Here is a 13,389-nt window from a genome sequence, read left to right as displayed (position 1 = left end):
AACGTCGATTTCATCCAGTTAGCGCCATACTTACCTGACATCAATGTGGTTGAAAATGTCTAGGAATGGGTGGCTTGTAAAGTTTTCGAGCCTGGCTGGCAGTACTATACTAAAAAGGAATTCTTCTTCTTCATTGGCGTAGACACCTTTTACGCCTTATAGCCCAGTTTAAAACAGCGGGCCAGTCGTTATTCCTTTCCACTGTTTGGCGCTAATTAGATATTCCAAGTGTAGCCAGGTCTTTTGCCCTCCTGGTTTTTCCAAAGGAGTGAAGGTCCTCCTCTTCCTCTGATTTCCCTGGCGGCTACTTCGTCGAATACACTCAAAGCTTGAGCGTTTTCATCTTTACGGCCGACCTGATCTAGGCAGCGTAGCAGCTGTCTCTTGACCCGCTGAACTATGTCAATATCAATATGTCTCGTACAGTTCATCTTTCCATCGACTGCGTTATTCGCCGTTGCCAATGCGCAAAGAACCATACATCTTCCGCAGATGCTTTCTCTCGAAAATTCGTAACACCGACTCATTAGCTGTTGTCTTCGTCCATGCCTCTGCACCGTATCGCAGGGCGGGAACGATGAGTGAGAGATGACTTTACTTCTGACGTTGTTCGTGGTGTTAACGTTGGGTGGTATTAAGATAATAGCGTATTACCAAATTTTAACCAAAAATCTACCATAAAAAATGATGTATTGTAAGCGAAATTGTCACACTGTAAATAAATCTATAATATTATATTCAGAATTATTCGTTTCTAACGAAAGGAAAACGAATAGCTTATGCTTGTATTCTCATTGATATAAAGGCATGCATGTATGTGTGCGCATCGCTTGTTCCGCAATAGAGTATGTAAATATACAATAAGTCCATATAAGTACATACATACCTATATATATATGTGCATGTGTATATATTTCGAGATTTGTAAGTGGGCACATTTAATATTGTGCATTCAGTTATAAAAGTGCGCTCGCGACTTAGGAACTGAAATTGAACGTAGGACGTGACGACCGATCACTCGAAATTGAATTAGACAAATGAGGAACGTAAAATATGTATTATTGAATAAACATGATTTTAGTGAAGCGTATGAAAACCATAGTCAAAGTGCGTTTGAAAAAATCTTAGCATTTGTGAGGCACAAACATTTTGCAAGAATTTTAGCATTTTTTGCGTTAATTACAACACTACAGTTGCTGCATATGCGATACTACTACGATGAAGCAACACGCTTATATGAAACCACAATGCAAATTGAAGTGGAGGAATGTAAGAATTGATTTTGTGATATTAAAAAAAAAAATTAAAAAAATTTAAAAAATTAAAAAAAGATATTGATGTGCGTATATGTATGCGTGAGAGCAAGTGATTTTGTTATTTTCAGGCAGTTTGCGAAAATATTTTTAATGGACAAAATTTTGATTTTAGTGAGTAAGGATTATTTTTTTCATAAATAAAATTCGGTGAAATTTGGCTACTCATATAACAACGGCGCTCGAAAAATATTTCACGTATCACGAATAAATAAAATGTTATCCTTACATACATATGTACATACTACATGCATACATGGATATATATGAGTACATGAGTACATAAATGCTAGTTTTATCGCCACTTGTTCTATAACTCCGAACTGAATGGCATTAGATAAAACAGAAAACATATTTACATATACATATACATATATACATATTTACACACATATGTTTTTGCCTATATACAAAATAGTGACAAATTTGTGTTTTTTACTTAAAACTATTTGTACTTTCGTCTATTTCAATTTAAAAATCGTTGGTGGTAGCGATTCGCGTTTTGTGTGTTTGGGTTCGGCGGAAAGCAATGATTGCAATGTCAAAAGAAATGTTGAAGTTTATGAATCAGAGTGTGTTAAAAAATAGAGAATTTAAGGCATTTAATCCTTAAAACTTCCCAAAAAATTAAACTAAGGTTTATATCCAATGAAAAACGTTTTGTTGGTTCTTCCTGGTAATGTTATTCGGCAGTATAAGCAACCTCAAGTCAATTTAATGTTAGTTCACACGAGGAATGCCAAGCAAATTTTAGTTTAATCCATATTATCCTCACCGATTTTATCACAAAATGTACAGAAATCGTCTTAGTATCTTGAAGAAGCGGACCAAATTTTTATGTAGATAACGAGTCCCTCAAAAAGCATGACAACTTTGGAAGTCGAACAACCCCTGTCGGCGATTTCATACGGCGTGGCAGTCAATATGTTAACGAAGAATTGAACCTTTAATGAAGATCCTTAATTTGACTTTGATCGATTAGCATGAAGATGTTTATCTTGACTTTGATCGATAAGTTTTTCTGCCTCATATATTATATAGTGATACGATCTGATCAACTTGTTCAAAGACCGTTACCTTGTTCAATAATCTATGCCATATTACGTGAAGATAATTTGTCAAGTAAAAAATTTGTCCAACCAAGGACTTGAGTTTGATCAATCAGTTTATATGACAGCTTATATATCCTAAAGTGGTACTATATCGGCTTTGACACGTGAGCAAATCTTGGATATAAAAAGATCAAAATTACCGGACTGGTTTGCGTGAAGGGTCTACCAACAAGAGCGACGATATGTTAAAATGAAATGAAACAGTTATATTTGCTATAAATGTGTTCTGTTTTTTTTTGTGATTCAGATAATTTTATATCATTTGTGATATATCGGTTAAATGACCACTACGGTTCCGTTTACATATGTATATCCTTTCCAATTTTCATAATCCGGTGCGCTGTTTTCGATGTTTCGATATTAGTAGACGCTATATACAAAGACTTGATTAAATTGGCTCATTAATATTATACCTTATAGAGTCTGCGATGTTTCCTTCTTGGTTTACAAACGTTGTAGCAAAGTTAATATACGCCGTTAGGATACACAAAATTAAATAAGCTAAATAAATTTAGCATAATCTAGTTCAGAAAATCTTCTACTTTAATGGCGTAGACAACGCTTACGCGGTTATAGCCGAGTTTACAACAGCGCGAGAGGCTGTTATGTCCTTTTCATACGGAGTGGTTTTACAAACTCAACGCACAATCTTGGGTACAGATAATTCGCTTTTTGACTTTAGCTCACCTTCAAGCGGATGGTGCTAAGAGGATACCTGGTCTCAGACCAGAAGTTATGAGCTTCTTGAGCAATATGTGAGAGAATATTTTCTGGGCACTCCCAAGTTAATGGCGCCCAGAGAACTTTCCTCACCTGCGTGAACTTCTACACATGGCTCCATCTATTAGAAAATACGAGAGTAAGAAAATGGCTTTAATTTGCCTAAACTAATTAGTAGCATTGTATCAATTAGAACTGACTCGTTGCTATATGGAGCTTCTAGTTTTAGAGATACGCTCTTGGCAATTTTGAATAAAATACAATGCAAGTCGACGAATAACGCCGAATCTAGCTGTGTGATATGTACAGTTGCTAGATTAGTGACTTTTTTACATGTGCTAAATTTTATTGACAAAAAAATAAAGGAATTTATTTTTCAATCAAATTGCCTTCTTCTATACAAAAAAATTAAATAATTAAAACCGAAAAATATTTTTTAAGACATAGGGAACAGTGGTTTCAGGTTTGTCAGCTTAAGTCTCATCACATTATAACGACGGTCCTCCTGGCCGGACAACTCCCATAACTAGACAAATTTCATGAACACAACTATTTCATTCTTATTTAAAGATACTGTAACCAGACATATGTAAGTACGTTCCAACTATCAGACACGCACACAATTTTGGGAATATTTTGTTAAAATTTTGTCTAATAAGTGAACAAGATCGCATAAAATTTGTCAAAAAAATTGTCTTCAATTTACGGTCACCGCTTTTTTAAATTCTTATTAATTTTTGAGACAGTTTTTTTAAGAGAAATACGTAAAATGATCACAGCAAAGAAATTGTCTGGCGCTGAGGCCATCTGTTTCGCGGTGACTCAACTGAAATTAAGGGAATAATTGTCTTTCAATCACTCCTGGTTGTCATTGGCTCCCATTTATTAGTAAAATTGTAATATAGTTTCAGTTACAGCTTCTGACTTTAAGAATACATTGTAAACGGTCTTTTTTGTGACGTTTATTGAGATCATGAAGATCACAGCTTCTCCCTGTAAATATTTATTAAACGAAACATTTTCGTCTAAATTTTACCGTTACCTTACGACAATAAGTCAATCAAATGTACTAGGGCCTGCATAATAGGCAAATAAAACTTTCGGAAGGTGTAAATCGACCACAATGCTCCTACCGTGTCATCAATCATAAAGACTTTATTAGGCGTGAAAACTGATTTGAAACAGAATCAGATATTGATTAAAGTAATAACATCTCTCTTCAAAAGAGTTTGTACGTAAGAATTAAAATAAATAATATAATTAGTCGCCAAGTGATGGCTCTTGAGGGGCACAGTCTTCAGATAATAAATGAATAATGATGAAGTTTCGGAGGATTACATCTACAAAACTTTCCTCAAATCGATAAAAAGTAATATGGAAAAGTAATCTCGAAAATTTTAAAGTAAAAATTTAAAAGTTTCGAGTAGTGAAATGTCATAAAGTATTAAAAAAAAATCTGATAAATTTCATATATCTAAAGCAGTGACGTGTGAAGAGAAATCGGTAAAAAAATTCCGAAGAATTTTAATATAATTAGCAGTGATAACGACTTTTAGGGTACCAAAGGTGCGATAGGTGTTTGATAAACATAATAATAAATGACATAATTCGTTTATAAGCACAGTGATTATTAAAACCAAAAAATACATTTAATTGTTTATAATGTGTTATTAATTTTAAAAGGTGTCTCAAAATTAAAACAAGTTTTTAAATGGATCGTTACAACGTGTCTTCATTATTGAACAATATTTAAAAATATTGTAGTGTTTTAACTTTGTCAACTGTGAAGATTAATTTAAATGGAGGCAAATTTAAATCTGACTCTAATTTTGGAACTTCCTGTATATTACTTGTAGTTGCTGTTGTTTGATTGTACATTTTTGGATATTTTTTTAAAGCTTATCAATTAAGTTATTTCCGGACTTTCGGCCCGCCACTACTTCACGTCTGTTACCCATAGATAAATCAGTTGATTTCGGTTACTAGTAAGTGGTTTAGTAAATATTGAAGCCAATTAGATGAGCGTAATAAAACAACTTCCGAAAAGACTTTGGACTATACCCATAATAAGGGCAATCGGAAGTTCGTATCGTTAAGTAAATAGTATTTTGCGAAAAATGTTATTATTATTCAATAAAGCTGTCAAGCGAGATTGATAAATGGATTAATGTAATCTTCCGACTTTTAGGTACCAATTTCATGGTACGATTGGGATTTTGCTTCAAAATATGCGCCATTCCCCGCCATTGCTTTGCATGTCTGAGGAAAAGTCACTGAGTGCTTGATACACATGTTGAAGATGAATCCCTTTAGCTCCCTTACCGATACTGTCAAAATGATTGAAATCGGAAGACAACACCGCCCACTCTTCATATAACGAGACCTAACACTCGAGATGCTGTGGTAGGGCTTTATAGGAACTGGATATAAATTTGAGGAAAAATTAATATCTTGAGACCCGACCGAATGATTTCGACTAAACTCGGTACGGGGCATTCGAAAATGGGCGAAATAGGACTACAACCACTACTACAGTAGCCATGGAATTCGTGGTGGGAGAGAGACTGCGTCGTCGAGTCCTGATATTCACCCTTTACTTCATCAAAGTAAAGTTCTTCAACATATCACTGATTTGCGACTACGCCAAGCCCATAAAAACACGTCTAATTCAGCGGCTGCTAAAGATAAAGTAAACAACGAATACATTTGTATTTTTTTTTCTTTCGTATCATAAAAATATTTGACAGTAGTACTCTAAAAACCGCGAAATTTTAAATTTTATATTTATTCCCCGTTATTTCCTGAACACAACTCGTTTGCGCTATGCACTTATCTAATGAAGTATCACTTGAACTTCACTTAATTGGGTGGGTGTCTATTGCAATAACGTTATTTCAAGTATCTATAAATATTACACAAGAGAGAACTGTAGTAGCGCTTGATATGTGTGATAAAATAATGTTTATTTGGTTGCTAATTATTGAAAACACTAGTTTAAAATTATAACTTTTCGCGCTATAACTCCAAAATTCAACAACTAAATTGGTTTAAAAATAGATAAATAGAAATAGACGGTGAAACTGGACAAGTTCAAGGAAACAAATTTTAAATTGGGGAAGGATGTTTGAAGGAATATGAGCAGTACTAAATTTATTGAAATTTGTGGTGGAATGATTTCGGCTAATATTAGTATTAACAACAATATGCTAAGTTTAGTTTAGAACGTTTTACTAAAATTTAAAAAATTTCACTCATGTAAATGAGAGTTTCAATGTAAATAGGCAAAAAAGTGTACCGAAATCGATAACATTTTTTTTAAAAAGTCTGTTTTTTATCCGAGGAAACCCATGTAACCCATTAAGCAATTTTTACGGTTTTATATTGTCTGTTTTGGACGAATGTTCAGACAATCATAACAACATGTATGTGTATCAATATGAGCCTATTTATATACATGTATCTTAAAATCATCTTTCTGTGCACATCTTGTTAGTAATAAATCTAATTTAGTTAATATAACCATTTGTAAATTTGTATAATTTTTCTTAAATAGTATAAATATATTGAAGACATGTTTCTTTTTTATTTTCTTAGATAATGTAACGGCCACAGAATCTGTTTCATATGTGATAAAACATAACGAGACTCGATCACAATACGAGTACTTCATACACACGTCACAATGTCGCATACCGTATGTGGAACCTTTCGGCGAAAATGTTCTAAAAATATTTAATCCACTAAAATACAGATATACAAATTGTACTAAGGATGAAGCTTTCATTACAAGCATTTACCAGCTAAATGCACGACAATACTTTCTACACATGAATATGGAGAACATAGAACGCACCGTTAAGCCATTAAATGCCACCGCTACGGATGTGCGCTGTTGTTATCGGCAAATCGTCAGAGCAGGAAGAGGAGGATCAGCTGATTCTAAGTATAAGTGAGTAATTTGTGCAAAAGGTTGTAGTTATTATCATTACTTGCTAATGTTATTTATTGCCTTTTGTATTACGTACATATTGCGTTTGTTGCGCCTTTACGTACACCGTTGTCCCAAAATTAACGCAAGATTTGAATTTGCTGCCATTTATGTAGTAAATACCTATACGGAGGTTCCCTTCGAAAAATGGTACACAACTCTTTCTCAAGGACTGCACCAAGCACCTCCCAGTCGCATATCGGAAAGATGTGTCTTAGGAAGCAGAACAGCAGTGGAAGTATTGCTAGAAGTAAGCAACTTAACTTCTACTGGGTACCAGGCCACAAAGGCATCGAGGGCAATGAAATAGTTGACGAGATTGCCAAGAATGGTATGCGGCTAACACCCGAAAACGTGATAAACATTGGGAAACCTGTGCCTTACCCTAATAACTGTATTTTCTTTTTCATTCCAATCTTACGTGAATTTTGGGACACCCTTTATTATTAAAAATTCAAATTTATTTCCAAATTTCGATTTATTTCACGTTCAATCTTTAAAAAGCCACTTTTAGTTTGAATGAAAAAAAAAAACAATTATATAACCTTTACAGCCTCTTAAACTGTGTTACATTTCATCAGGATTTCTTGGTACCGCTACATATAGACTTTATAATTACGGAGTGCTACCTAGGCGCCAATGATAAAAATCCACTACAGAAGGACGCTTTTTCATTTATACAAGTAACAAAGAAGACAAATAGCACAATCAACACTAATGAAACCAAAGTTTCGGGTAAAAGGAAACCAAGTGTTTTGCTGATCGGTATTGACGCAGTTTCGCGTATTAATCTACGACGCACAATGCCACAGACGTTTAAATATCTGCAAATGAATCAATGGGCCGAACTGCTGGGCTACAACAAAGTAAGTATGTAAGTACATGTAATTTTCTCAGAACTTATTTATCGGATTTTAAATATACATACTATACTACTAAATGATAGTATAAGAATGCTTTCAGTTTATTTACTCTCTTAAACAGTGGTAACAGTTATTTGATCAGGTTAAACATTTGTCTGTCACTATTACATTTTTCCACTTAAAAATAAGGGGGTTTTCACTTTACATGCGTAAATGCGGTTATCATTTTGCAAATAGTGAAACAGCCATACAGAGCTAATAGTTATAGTTTGTAAGACAATAAATAAATGAAAAGACAAAGTGAATTTATTTCGCAATAACAGTCATGATCAGTGTTCCCACTTAAGAAAATCTTTAGGTACCAAAATGCCTATAAAATCTATTGCAAAACTACCCAATTTTTTCACAATCAAAATAGTTCACTACATATTAGGAAAAATACAATATTATATTTAATATCATCAATATTTATTTTGTCGCCTTCAAAGTAGTCCCCACCAGATGTAATACACTCATGTCGACGATCGAAATCGTACTCTTTTTGAAAAAAATTCAGCTTTATCGGGACGAGTTGAGCAAGAATGCGTTTCATAACCAAAATATCTACCGAACGGACTCACGAGACATGTCGAGTTTTCTTGTCATCTCTATAACACTTGCGTGACGATTTTCAAGCATTATTAGAAATTTAAACACATCCTTCACTTTTTCAATATTTTGTTATTTATAATATCAGTTGAAGAAATCGAACGTCGTCCTGAAAAAGGGATGTTTTCATAAATCTCTCGACTGTCTGTCAGCCCTGGAACCACTTGTAGGTTTGTGCTTTGAATCACCGTTAGCCCTTTCCAACCTTCACACGAAATTTTGGTTAAAAATACAAGATTTGAGACAAAATCGTTTCCAATATGTTTATCCAATGTAAAAATCACAATTGAACAGGGTATATTAAGTTTGCCACGAAGTTTGTAACACCCAGAAGGATGCGTCGGAGACCCTATAAATTATACATATATATAAATGATCAGTATGTTGAGCAGAGTCGATTTAGCCATGTCCGTCTGCCCGTCCGTCAGTATATATACGAACTAGTCCCTCAGTTTTTAAGATATCGTTTTGAAATTTTGTAAATGTCATTTTCTCTTCAAGAAGCTGCTAGACATGTGTCGGTACGGCCGATATCGGACCACTATAACATATAGCTGCCACACAAACTGAATGATCGGAATCAAGTTCTTGTATGGAAAACTTTCACATTTGACAATGTATCTTCCCAAATGTTGGCACAGTTTATTTTCTAAGATAATATTGTAATCTCCGAAGGAATTGTTCAGATCGGCTTACTATAGCATTTTGCTGCCATATAAACTGAACGATAGTAATCTAGTGCTGGTATGGAAACTTTTGCATTTGACGTGGTATCTTCACGAAATTTGACGTGGATTACTGCTTAAGGTAATAACATAATCTCCGAAAAAATTGTTCAGATCGGATTACTATAGCATATAGCTTCCATACAAACTGGAGTTACTAAAAGAAATACACCTGTGAACGGTATATTAGCTTCGGTGCAGCTGAAGTTAACGTTTTTGTCTTGTTTTTAGACATTTTTTACCCTGGGAATTTAAATACAATTTCACATGTATATAAATTTAGTATATCTAATACACGGCACCCCTTTCTTCAAGCATGGAAAATATTATAACTAATCCCTATGAAATGTTCGCTATGAAGTCGAGCTTTCATTTCAAAAAATCTGAATTTGTTCGTTGGCATGTCGCAAACGTTTAACAAGTCTTTATTTACCTGAAGTTGATAACATTTTGTTGGCTTAATGCGGAGGTTTTACTAGTGTTTTAATTGAAAAAAATAAAACAATTATTTAACGTAAAACTGAAGTAATTTCTTGCCCATGAAGCGTCTGTTTTCATTTGATGTATGAAGTTGAGGTAATGCCCGTGAATATCAAATTTTTCCACTTTTCATCTTTATTTCACAGTTTTAATTATCGCTAGATCTCTCATTTTCTTCACAGTGAGCACACGGTAGACAAACATTACTATTCTTGAGTTGGAAAGTATGGGATTTAAACGTATTCCTTGGTACTCTAGATCTTTTAGTGTTGGGTATGAATAACACCCTTCATAGATGCGTTTATAAAAGGATATAAAAAATGTGTTTCTGGATTTTGATAGGTGAGTTTATTATCGACCCAGCTTGTCATGATGATCATTGGTATAGTATATGCATATACAAGTATAGTTTTTATGGTTTCTTTATGGTTCTATAACGTGCAACGTCCACAGAACAAAGATACTCCCATATTCAAAAAAAATATTTTAAAAAATAAACAAGGTAGAGAACACATACATATATAAGTGACACAAAAAATTAGTTATGTTCAAACGTCGTACCTTTTATTGACAGGATGTGTAAGAAAAAACTCAGGGCTTGTCGTTGTGTGGTTGTCACCTAGCGACTCCACGTTCAAAAACTTGGCAAAAATGTTTGTCTACAGAATGCAGAACATATACATGTATACAGAGAATGATGAATTGTGAGATAATAAAGATTATCCGAATAACCACTTATCATCTGATAAATATTTACCTTTGAATATTAAACAAATCTAGTGAATTGTTGTTGCAGCGGCAGAATTCTGCCGAGTTGACTGTCTTTGTCCGGATAAAACTCAGTGTCCGTTCCGGTTATGTGATCAGACTGGAAATCTAGTGAACTGTTGAGTGTTAATTAGGAATCACTTGGGCGCACAGAACATCATTCAGGCATTCAGCCTTCCCAATCAATCAAGCTGTAATTATAGAAATGCCATTTTGAAACTTTAGTATTGTACTATGACACACTTTTGTATGAAATTATCTCTTAAGACCTGAAAATGTGTCCTTTTGGGCCGTATAGTCGATTTACATCCATATATAGATACAAAATATTAATAAATAAATATTTGTATAATTTCCTTTATTTCTAGATTGGTGATAATACTTTTCCCAACTTAATGGCCTTGCTGACATCATACAATTTAACGATGGCTCAGGCGAAATGCTTACCTAAAGCTGTAGGTGGACTTAACAATCCACTTTGTAACTTTATTTGGAACGATTTTAAGCGATTCGGCTATAAGACCGCCTATGCAGAGGACACAAGTTCAATGAGCACTTTCAATTATAGAAAAAAGGGATTTGAGCGGCCACCGACCGATTATTATCTACGCCCCTTTACAATGGCCGTAGAAAAAGTATTGAAGGTGACCAAGAAAGCTGGACTGTCTTACTGTGTTGGCCGCAAACACTATGGCGAATACATCTATGATTATGCTTTACAATTTGCGAATGCATACCCAGAAGAACCGCTCTTCGGATTATTCTGGACAAATTCCTTTAGTCATAATGCCTTTGATATCGAAGCAACCATGGACGTGAAGGTGTTGGAGTATCTGAAAAAATTGAAAATAGATGGGATACTAGAGCGTTCAATTGTGATTTTTCTTGCTGATCATGGCATTCGTTGGGGTAAATTACTGAAATTAAAATCGGGTTTCTTAGAAGAACGTTTGCCAATGTTTTTCATATCACTACCACCGTGGTATCGAAAACAATATCAAAATTTCGTAAAAATCTTACAAACTAATCAGAAACGTTTAACGACACCATATGATATTTATGCGACCATGAAACATATACTTGAAGTCACGCAACCAGAAATCGAATTTCCTATACTCAATGGAACTATACGTGGTATTAGTATTTTTCGTGAAATACCCGAGAATCGTACATGTAATGATGCAGGCATTCCCGAGCATTGGTGTACCTGTGTACCATATGAAGTTGTACCCACAAAGGATGAAGTCGCGAAGAATGTAACCTTATTGGTGTTAAAGGAAATGAATCAATATCTGGTGAATAAAAACATTAGCGATAAATGCGCAGAATTGAAATTAGAAGCGATCGACAGTGCTCAAATGAAAATGATCAAAGTACCAAATGAGTCCACATTTCGTATAAGTTTCGAAGCAAATCCGGAGAAAGCGAGATTTCAGGCTACGGTTGTTTATAATATAACAGCAAATACAATCAAAACAGACGTGGAAGATATCTCGCGATTGGATTCGTATGAAAAAACTTCCAACTGCATCGATTTGAAAGAGGAGAAAAAATATTGCGTTTGTAAAAAATAATGCTACGAATAGGATTTCATTAAAGCTTCGCATAGTTTCAATCTCCCAAGGAGTAAAAGTGGGTGCTAAATTTCTAAATGTAAATACTGAAAGTCTAAAACCTTATTGACTAAGTACTTGGTTTTATTATATTTTTCATATAAGTATATTTATTGTTGAGAAATATATATTTTGTAATATAATACTATTATGATATTGTTTTCGTCGTGGCTGATTTAGGAGCCTATTACGTTACACGAAATTAAAAACTTAAAGAGTTTAATTAACCAAATAAGTTAATTTCATGATGCTATTCTCATAGAAAAAACTATTCCGGTCTTTACAAACTTATATTGAGGCGAATTTTTTGCCATCAAAATCATTCGGCAGCTATAAGGTGGATGTATTGAAAATGTCAATTAAGCTCAGTGCTTCTGACGAGTCGCAATCGATATGTGTGTGGACCGTTGTAACGCAGCGTTTGGCTGATTTCTTCCTTCAGAATTTTTTGAATTAACTTAGTGGCATTCATACATCGAGCTTCTCTTTGTAGCCACCCATAGTGAAAAGGTTTCAAACTGTTTTTTGTGCAATAATATGCTTGTGGACAATGGACTCAAAATTTTTTATAATTTTATCGATATTTACGACAATTGGTCTTTTAGAACTAGGACTTAGGACTGTTACAGTATCAGTTTGTCGCCTTCTAAGTCCTCACCAGATGTACTAAATTTATGCCAACGATTTTTCCAGTCCTCGAAACGCTTTTGGGATGGCCTTCAGCTAATTCAGCGAATTCTGTTTCATCTCTTCGATCGACTGAAATCGTGTTCCACGAAGCGGCAATTTCAGTTTGAGGAACAAGAAAAAGTCACACGAAGCCAAATTTGATAAATACAGTGGTTGATCGATGGTATTTATTGCGTTTTTAGGTTTAAATTCGGTCACAATCGTAGCTCCGTGCGATGGTGCATTATCATCGTGAAAAGTCCATAAGTTGTTCTACCACAATACGGCCATTTCAGATGGATGTTCTCACTCAAACGTCTCAACTCGGTCAATGTCCCAACTGAACAAATTCATGATACACGAAGCCACGAATATCGAAAAAATAATGATCATCGCACAACCGCGCATGTCCAAAGTGACCTGTTTGCCGTACATTTTTTGAAGAAAATGTAATTTTATCGAGACAAGTCGATCAAGAACGCGTTTCATA

The 13,389-nt window shown here is 34.4% G+C and overlaps 1 protein-coding gene across 1 annotated transcript; it reads left to right on the top strand.

Annotated features, from left to right (window-relative positions):
* Positions 1 to 978: 978 nt before the first annotated feature.
* Positions 979 to 12,298, top strand: LOC108965952. The gene is made up of 4 exons (XM_018928642.1): positions 979 to 1,269; positions 6,740 to 7,094; positions 7,687 to 7,999; positions 10,986 to 12,298. The coding sequence occupies exons 1-4, from the start codon at positions 1,038 to 1,040 to the stop codon at positions 12,189 to 12,191; spliced, it is 2,106 nt and encodes a 701-aa protein (XP_018784187.1). The 5' UTR covers positions 979 to 1,037; the 3' UTR covers positions 12,192 to 12,298.
* Positions 12,299 to 13,389: the final 1,091 nt, after the last annotated feature.

This window comes from Bactrocera latifrons, unplaced genomic scaffold (assembly GCF_001853355.1).
Source record: "Bactrocera latifrons isolate USDA-ARS-PBARC rearing strain unplaced genomic scaffold, ASM185335v1 scaffold_10, whole genome shotgun sequence".
In the NCBI taxonomy this organism is placed as follows: Eukaryota; Metazoa; Arthropoda; class Insecta; order Diptera; family Tephritidae; genus Bactrocera; species Bactrocera latifrons.
This window is presented reverse-complemented; position numbering and strand designations above follow the sequence as displayed.